Source organism: Rhagoletis pomonella, unplaced genomic scaffold (genome assembly GCF_013731165.1).
Source record: "Rhagoletis pomonella isolate Grant_MI unplaced genomic scaffold, Rhpom_1.0 Rhpom_scaffold_00003, whole genome shotgun sequence".
NCBI lineage: Eukaryota > Metazoa > Arthropoda > Insecta > Diptera > Tephritidae > Rhagoletis > Rhagoletis pomonella.
In genome coordinates, this window is record NW_023458557.1 from 22,754,727 (window position 1) to 22,764,471 (window position 9,745).

Here is a 9,745-nt window from a genome sequence, read left to right on the forward strand (position 1 = left end):
GCGACTAAGCGACACTCGCAATAGCATCGATAATCGATAACCGCTTAATAGTCGTTTATCTACTGCCAGTCGACATTCGCAATAGGGGTGTTATTTGCGTGTATACTTAATGCTTTGCTCTTGCTTACACAGACTCCGGCAGCCATAGTTCCCAACTTGGTGCTTTAAGCACTAGATTTAGAGCTTTTTGAAAATTAAAACGCCAAAAAGAATTATTTAGTGCCTAGTGCCTTTTTTAGTGCTTTTTTTAAACTGAAATTACTTCGAGATAGTTAAAACCTGAAATAATTTGGAATATTTAAGGCTGTGGCAGCACTGAATTTACAAGAATCTACAAATTTAAACCACCACGATGGACCACGATTGATAAAAAGCTGAAGTTGCAAACCCACCTTGTTAAATTCTATTCGCGTTGAAAATGCTAGTACGCAATAAGTTAAGTATTTGTTTTTTTTCTAATTATTTGTACAAATTTTGTTTTTTTTTTTTACCACCTGAGTAAACACATGGGCCCGTAGTCATAGTCAAAATAAAGTCGACTTTAAAGTTAGTTGCAGCTTTTTTGACAGATATCCCATTGAAAATTATGTCAAAAAAGCTGCAACTAACTTTAAAGTCGACTTTATTTTGACTATGACTACGGGCCATGGTTTGTGGTGCTGAATCCAAATCTGGCCTCACAATTGCTCTAGCACTAGAATTTTGAGATATCCTAACCTCAAAGTTCCAAAAACACGGTTTTAGCGATATTTGATGTTATATAATGAAAACATCAAATTATTTGCTCATTTCTAATTAGGGCATCATTTTCGTTTGATGCGATTCGATTTTTCTTTCTCGAGATATACCAGTTTTAATGTGCAGTACTTCGGTATTATGTTATGAAAAAAGCACCCCTTGATTCAAAAAAATTTGGTGCTTTTAGTGTGGTAAAACGCTTTTTTTTCCAAGTTTTTGGTGCTTTTTTGAAAATCAAAAGATGGCAACACTGCCGGAAGCTCCAGAGGATTGTTGTGATTTCGTAAAACTCTCCGCTTCAATTTTTCTAACCGCTCTTCTTCCATAATTGAAAACAATAATAGAACGGAACTCATGTTTTTATCGCTATTTCACCAAAAAAAATCACAAATTAAATTATTTGCTATTTGCTACAAAATACCACAATCACAATGCAGAGGTGGAAAAAAACAGCTGATTCGAATATCGGATTTGTTCATGTTCGAAAAATCGAAATCCGATAGATTTTCGCGACACCAAATGAAACAGGTATCGGTTTTCATTGCCGACAAAAATCAATTCCGAGTCGGTTTCTGCGACATACCTGATTAACTTTACTAAAGGTCTGAAATCATGAAAATCCCTTTAAGGAAATGGCAGAATTGAACTTTGTTGCAAGTTCACATGGGAAATCTGCTTACGACGTGATTGGAGGAAATTTTAAGAGACTAGTAGCTAGAGCAAGGCTTCAACTCCTGATGTTGCAACAAATTCGTTGAAACCGAAACATCAACAACATCAACATCACTCATTGCAAAATAATATTAGACCACCAATGAAAGCTCCAAGGTTAGTTCTTTTATTAAACCAAGAAAAAGGAACAACACACCTTTCCTAAAACAAACCTAATGAGTAATAAAATTATAGTTAAAAAAAACAACAACACGCTTTTATTACAATAAGAACTAAAAGGAAAAAAATTATTTATTGATTTAAAGATTCGTTAAATAAGGATATGAAGTTCCCTAACTTAATGTTAAACTAGCTTAAAATAGGATTAAAGTAATTGGCACGTAGTCATAGTCGAAATAAAGTCCACTGAAAAATTAATTGCAGTAATTTTTTACAGGCATCCCATTGGAAACATACAGCACCCCATTGATAGTGCCTCGGGTGTACGAATTTGTTGTAACATCAGGAGTTGAAGACTTGCTCTAGCTGCTGGTCTCTTAAAATTTCCTCCAATCACGTCGTAAGCAGATTTCCCCTGTGAACTTGCAACAAAGTTCAATTCTGCCATTTCCTTGAAGCGATTTTCATTATTTCAGACCTTTAGTAAAGTTAATATCATTTATTCATATTGTTTTTGTCCTCTCTCAAAAATATACAATTTCATAAAATTTCAATGTCTACTTATGATATTGATTGAGCGTTAGACGATCTAGAGTCCATACGCATTAGTAGCTCATTACGCCCATTTGGGTACTTTAAGTTGACATTATAGACAATGTTGTTAGGTAAAAATAAAAATTTTTAAAAATGCTATAGTAAAAAAAAAAACAAAAACGTTTAATTTTTTTTTGTTTTTTATACGTTGCACATTAATGTAAAAAATTTATAATTAACGCCCATAATAAGACGGAAGAAATACAGTTTTTATCATTAAGTTTCGTTAAAAGGTTTCCAAGATACAGCACTTTAAAGAAAGGTATGTATGACGCTTTCTGAAAATTTAAGTCCCGTGTAAATATGCAACCCTACGTCATATCGGCAAAATAAGCTGCACGTATATTCATGTCACCTTAACCTTCTATCTCTTCAACTTTCATCCAAATCCTGAGAGGTCGCGCCCAGAGGTGACCGCGATGACATAAAATGCCTCAACTGCGAAGTTCAGTTGAATTGAACAAGTGAAAGTTCGGAAAACATCAGAAAGGGCATCCGTTTCACAACCAATTGAGATACTTTTTTAGACCCGTTCCGTAAGCAGACTTTAGTGGAAAGGCTTATCCGAAGAACTACCGGAAATAGAATCGCAAAACGGATTAAATATCCGATTTTTATACGGATTTTTTCCATTTACGAATGCGTGCACGGTAATTTTGCTGGCATTATAAGTAATTGGCAACAGTATTGTTTTAGTTGGTGAATTGATGAGTTTTGCGGTGGCTTTTACAAACACATTAGTAAAGATATAATTTTACATTTTTAACATTTTAATAAAAAAAAAATTAAAATGTTCTTTAAGTATCTATGTATAAGTCCACCTGCATCATAAACTACTAGGTATACAAATCGTGTAATTTTCGTTTTAAAAATTTCTCTTATCCAATTGGTTAAGAATTGAGTAATAGGAAGAATTGCATTTGGGCAAGATTCTATAGAAATTTAATTTGCATATTCAGACATAGCTTTCATAAATAATATTCAATGTTGAGGTAACTGCTTAGATACTACTGGTTTCATTTTTAAATCAGGGTTTTGACTCGAAAAATATTTAATAATTTATACGTATTTAAAATAAAATTTAATATTAAACAGCATTTTCTGTTATAATCCTTACACCTTTAAGAAGTTTTGTCCACAATAGTCGTATGTCAAAAGCGAAATACGAATTTATAACATACCATGGAAACTATTACATCATACTTAAAAAGCTTATTTTATTTCACTGAGCTCCATTTCACTGAGAAATCGCTTGCCCATCGCGCAGTTTTTTAATTTCTTTCGTGGCCCAGTTACACAATGATTTAGTTCGAGTTGCCTTTGAACGCTTGCCGTCGGCTAGAAGTTGAGTAATTGTGACATCATCTAGCATGGGATATAACCTTGGTCCAAACGCGGTACATAAATCACCAATAAATCCCGCAGCGCTAGCGACCATGGAGTCAGAATTTTCGCCTTCGAGAGCAATGCGTTTTATAAACGCCATAATATTGCCCAAATGAGGCTCCAAATGAAATACATCAGGGTTTGGCTGTTGCTCCACTCCCTTTAAACCTTGAATTATTCCTGTGTATGCTTCCAATACGCTTTCTCGCAATTCATTTAAATATTCTACCATGTCGTAACTATTAGCATCCACCTAAAAAATGTATTTTGGAAAATTCAAACATATTAAATTAGGGTTCTGATTTTTTTACCTGGAGTTGTGAAGCTGCATGCAGCATTTCCAGTACCACACTTAAATATTTTATAAATTCACTGCCAATGCTCAAAGCCATATCTCCAAAGGCTGATAAGATTTGTGGTTTGACATTGCGATGCAGTGTTGGTTCTGATAAGTTGGCAAGAAGCAGGGTCATTATTTCATCACAATATGGAATAATGAGTTGCTTTAGAGCTCGGCATATATCCCCAGTTAGACCAACAGCAGCGCAGCATACCTGATATTCCTGATGAGCTTTTAGTCCCATAAACAAAAATGGTTTAAATGCATCCATATATTTAACAAACTTGTACCCAAGTAATTCTACAAGAGTTGAAACGGCTAGAAATGCATCTTCCTGAACTCCTCCTGTTTTACCAGAACATGAGCTGAACATTGTAAGAAGTGCTGTCATAATAGCATCAGATATTTGGGGTGCGTCCTCTTCGCGAACTTTTCGAAGAACACTTTGCAAGGTAGCGCAAAGTAAAGATTGTAAGTCATTAAACTGATGACGGTCATTGTGACTAGCAATGTGGGACTCCATTTGTAATACTTGATTAAGTCGCTCGAGAATGACAATAGTCGTTCGTTGGACTACCAAGTAGCAATCCAGCGGTGAATTTTTTATCATGTCCATTAACGCTTCATACGCAGCTGCTCGTAGATTCGCTTGTGTGCCATCTTGCCTGTCCGTTGTCTCTAACAATTGAGTAATAATGTACTCAAAATAGGGGGATAAACAATATGTTTCTGGTGTTTCACCCTCATTCACTTCGGCCGCTTCATAAGCGGCATCGGATAAACCAATAAATGCCCAACAGACATTAGCAGCAACGCGAGGTTCGGCTTTCAATCCTTTGATAAAGCATTCGAGAAGGGTATTTAAATAATTTTTGTTTATCGCTGCCTCTGGAACAATCTGAAAATAGGAATACATTGGTATTGCATAAGAACATGTAATCTATCATAAATTATCTTTTATAGCATAATCTGAATTACCATTTTTATGTAAATGTGGATGGTTTTATTAATGAAATGCAGGCGTCTCTATCAATTAGAAACACCTCCAGCTTATTAACATAAATCTTAGCTTTACAAGTTGAGTGTAATATTGATTGCAATTTGAAATAAACAAAACATAAATTCCGTTATATTTTCGAATGATATAACTGAATATAAAGAAGTAACCATAAGTAGACCATAATCCCTATGAAAATTAATAATATAATATTTTGGCGCCTACACCTTTGCTAAGTGTTTGGCTGAGCTTCTCCTCCAATTTGTGGTGCGCGTCTAGATAATGTTACAAAAATTGAGGAACTAACAGTTTAGGCCGCCTACGAACGGCAAATGGATTTTATGAGAAGCTTGTTCATGACTGAAATACAGATGTTGCCCGGACCTTGGATCGAACACAGATCCTACGGAGTGGCATCAGTTTGGAAAGGTACGCAAAAACATAAATTACCTGTGTTAATTTCGAAGTGCTGGTTTTTATATGTATATGCATTAAAGAATATCGTTAAAAATCAATATTCAATATTGGCAGACACTTTCCGTGGATGGTAACATCCGCCAGACGCTTTAAGGTTCGCAAAAAAAAATTAGGGAAACTATCTTATATTCTCAGTGCCAAATTTTTTATATAATACTAAGGGGACTATTTTAATACCATTTGTGAAAAGCCAGACCAATCCGATGGGCTGAGCGCCCTCCCAGACACAATAAAAGAATTTATTTTTTTGAAATTTTAGCGTTTAATTAATATCAATAGGAACATAATAATTTTAGATTAGGGGATTACTATTTAGTATTATTAATTAATTAGTATTTTATTGACTCTTAATCTTCGCTGTCATCATACCACTTGCCACTGCAATTAAGTACTTATGTAGCAATTTCGTCGAGCAAATCACATTACGAGTATGTATGTATATGGAATAATGTATATATCAAGCATCCAAGCATTTTCAGTCCTGCCAATAATGGGTGCACCTCGGAAAAGAACCAGTATAATTTTAACTGGTAGGATGGCGATCAGTTCTCTTTCCTTATCGTAATAGCTTCACTGTCCACCGGCCCATGGTGCTGTAAAAAACCTTATTTGTATCGCACCCCTTCTTTATGTATATATAATTTATCATAAAATGTTGCAAATATATGTATACAACGGCGGTCAAAATAATATCACCAAAATTGAGAATTGTGTTGACGGCAATCTACGTTTATTTATTTTTGTTAATTTTTATTTAAATTATATGTAGTTCGATCTAAAACAGAAACCTCATAAATATTATTAAGAATATATGAATAAACATAAGTTGCAAATAATATCATTTTGAATTTTGGTGGTATTATTTTGATCGCAAGAACATATTACTTGCACTGGCCCTTAAAAATGGATTTCAAACCGCTGGGCAGAAAATGTGTATTTTTAGTCTGGATACTTCTAATATAAAATGTGGTAGCGACCTAATGAGACTTAGTGGTCCCGCACAGCTGGGGAAAATATGAAAATACGTGAAATATAGGATAAAAGGTTGTTTTATTCCCAATCCCATAAATTATAACTTTTCCAACAGTTTGCTTATATGCCTGATTTCAATTGAAAATTCTTATCTAGAAAGCTGTCAAAGTCCAAAATCAATTAAAAGTTTACAAAGTTGCAGAAATAATCTCTGTGGTCACAAGCAATAACCGACTAAGTCGACATAAAAGCTTAAACTGACGGTTGCGTTGATCCGGATTAATTCGGACTTAATTCGGAGTGCAATGGGGTATAGTCGTTGCGCTGGGTATGCAGTTACAGTTGCATGGCTATACTTAATCCCGACTCTTGCGTCCTCGTTCGCGCACTCTGGGCAACGTGAGCAACCCATGTGCGAGATGCGGTAACCAATCCGAGTGGAGCCTTGGGTCACGGCAGAAAGAGAGGGAGCTTCGGTGGGGCCACTCCGACTTATTCGGTTTAAGGGCTCGCTGAAGTCTGCAGCGTCTGTTCACCAGTAGGTGCGGCTGCAAGCGGGTGTCTGCTTGGAGCAAGCGGCTCGCTATATAAACGTGTATTTGGTTGCGAAACCACCCCCGTCCCAGCAATGGGTTGTGCGCTGGGCTTGGGACCCGCCACGTAAAAACCACTTCCAGTGAAGAAGCAAGGCAAAGCCTCGGATGAGACCCTCCCTTATGATGACGACCACGGCAAACGTTTAAAGGACTACGATTTGAGGGCATGCACCTGGAATGTCCGGACCCTTAATGGGGAAGGTGCCTCTGCCCGGCTGGTTGATGTCCTCGTAAGGACAAAAGCTGACATCACCGCCATCCAAGAAATGCGTTGGACGGGGCAAGGCAAAGAATGTCTGGGGCCTTGCGACGTCTACTACAGCTGCCATGTAAAGGAGCGCAAATTCGGAGTTGGATTTGTGGTGGGAGAGAGACTCCGTCGCCGAGTACTGTCGTTCACCCCGGTGGACGAGCGTCTAGCCACAATCCGCACCAAAGCGAGATTCTTCAACATCTCGCTCATCTGCGCCCATGCCCCGACGGAAGAGAAGGATGAGGCATCCAAGGATCTCTTCTAAGAGCGCTTGGACCGCACCCCCCATCATGATATCAAAATCGTGCTTGGCGACTTCAATGCCAGAGTGGGCAAGGAAGGGATCTTTGGAACCACCGTCGGAAAATTCAGCCTCCACGACGAAACGTCCGACAACGGATTGAGGCTGATCGACTTCGCCGGTCCCCGAAACATGGTAGTATGCAGTACTAGGTTCAAGCATAAAAAGATCCATCAAGATACGTGGTTGTCTCCGGATCGAAAAACGAGAAACCAAATCGGTCATGTTGTGATAGACGGAAGGCACGCTTCCAGTGTTTTAGACGTACGCACACTCCGAGGCCCAGACATCGACTCGGACCACTATCTTGTTGCAGCCAAGATATGCACCCGCCTCTGTGCAGCAAAAAATGTGCGCCCAAATATGCAAGGAAAGCTTAACGTCGAAAAGCTGCAATCACAACAGACAGCCAGCGCTTTCGCTACTCGACTCTCACACCTGCTCTCAGAGAGCACTCTTCAACAAACCGACATATGCGAGCAGTGGAACCACATTTCCCGCTCATTAAGTACCGCCGCCGAAGAAGTAGTCGGATTTCAGCGAGCCCGAAAGAACAACTGGTACGATGAGGAGTGTCAGGAAGCTGCAGAGAAAAAAGATGCCGCCTACAGGGCCACGCTGCGATCGGGCGCAACGCGCGCTATGTGGGACCGCTATAGGGATCTGAGGAGGGAAGCGAGACGTATTTGCCGCAATAAGAAGAGAGAGGCCGAAATACGTGAGTGCGAAGAGCTTGAAATGCTGGCCGACAGGAAGAATGCCCGAAAATTTTACCAGAGAATTAGGCGACTTATGGAAGGTTTAAAGACCGGGGCGTACTCCTGTAAGAACAATAATGGCGATCTAGTAACTGATGTCCAGAGCGTACTTAAATTATGGAGGGAACACTTTTCCGCCCTACTAAAAGGTAGCAGCACGGAAAGTTGTGGAGAAGAAGAACCCGAGCCCGCAGTCGATGATGACGGAGTCGACGTTCCACCGCCTGACTATGACGAGGTACGTATAGCAATAACGCGGCTGAAAAACAACAAAGCTGTTGGAGCTGACAGCCTGCCAGCTGAGCTATTCAAGTACGGCGGCGAGGAGTTGATAAGGTGCATGCATCAACTCTTGTGCAGAATATGGTCAGATGAACGCATGCCCGACGACTGGAATTTAAGTGTGCTGTGCCCAATCCACAAGAAAGGTGACCCCGCCATTCGCGCCAACTACCGCGGGATCAGCCTTCTAAGCATAGGCTACAAGGTCTTATCGAGCGTATTGTGTGAAAGACTGAAGCCCACCGTCAATGAACTGATTGGGCCTTATCAGTGTGGCTTTAGACTTGGCAAATCCACCATAGACCAGGTATTCACATTATGCCAAATCTTGGAAAAGACCCGCGAGAAAAGGATCGACACTCACCACCTATTTGTCGACTTTAAAGCCGCTTTTGACAGCACTAAAAGGAGTTGCCTATACGCCGCTATGTCTGAATTTGGCATCCCCTCAAAACTCGTACGGCTGTGTAAAATGACGTTGAGCAATACCACCAGCTCCGTCAGAATTGGGAAAGACCTCTCCGAGCCGTTCGCCGCAAAACGGGGTTTCAGACAGGGCGACTCCCTTTCATGTGACTTCTTTAATCTGATGTTGGAGAAGATAATAAGAGCTGCAGAACTGAACTGCTCGGGAACAATTTACTACAAGAGCGCGCAATTGCTGGCTTATGCCGATGACATCGACATCATCGGTAACAAAAACCGCGAAGTCTGTTCTGCCTTTTCCAAGTTGGATAGGGAAGCAAAACGAATGGGTCTGGTGGTAAACGACGACAAGATGAAGTATCTCCTGTCATCAAACAAACAGTCAGCACATTCGCGTCTTGGCACCCACGTCACTGTTGACAGTTAGAGTAGAGAAGTTCGTTTACTTGGGAACCAGCATTAACACCGATAGTAATGTCAGCATTGAAATCCAACGCAGAATCACTCTTGCCAACAAGTGCTATTTTGGACTGGGTAGGCAATTCAGGAGTAAAGTCCTCTCTCGACGTACGAAAACCACGCTCTATAAGTCACTCATCATGCCCGTGCTGGTATATGGCGCAGAAGCATGGACAATGACAACATCCGATGAGGCGGATCTTGGAGTGTTTGAGAGAAAGATTTTGCGGAAGATTTACGGGCCTTTACGCGTTGGCGACGGCGAGTACCGCAGACGATGGAATGATGAGCTGTATGAGCTTTACAACGATATGGACATAGTGCAGCGAATTAGA

General features: G+C 39.7%; 1 protein-coding gene across 1 annotated transcript; it reads right to left on the reverse strand.

The window, feature by feature from the left end:
• Positions 1-2,912: 2,912 nt before the first annotated feature.
• On the reverse strand, positions 2,913-4,820 carry LOC118735077 (importin subunit beta-like). The gene is made up of 2 exons (XM_036464681.1): positions 3,861-4,820; positions 2,913-3,802 (listed from the first exon to the last, which is right to left on the reverse strand). The coding sequence occupies exons 1-2, from the start codon at positions 4,803-4,805 to the stop codon at positions 3,401-3,403; spliced, it is 1,347 nt and encodes a 448-aa protein (XP_036320574.1). The 5' UTR covers positions 4,806-4,820; the 3' UTR covers positions 2,913-3,400.
• Positions 4,821-9,745: the final 4,925 nt, after the last annotated feature.

Excerpts from the sequence above, each read along its gene's own strand:
- LOC118735077 (XM_036464681.1), bottom strand. The coding sequence starts at position 4,805 with ATGTATTCCTATTTTCAGATTGTTCCAGAGGCAGCGATAAACAAAAAT. Across the intron at positions 3,803-3,860 it reads ATGCAGCTTCACAACTCCAG|GTGGATGCTAATAGTTACGA; the intron begins GTAAAAAAATCA and ends TACATTTTTTAG.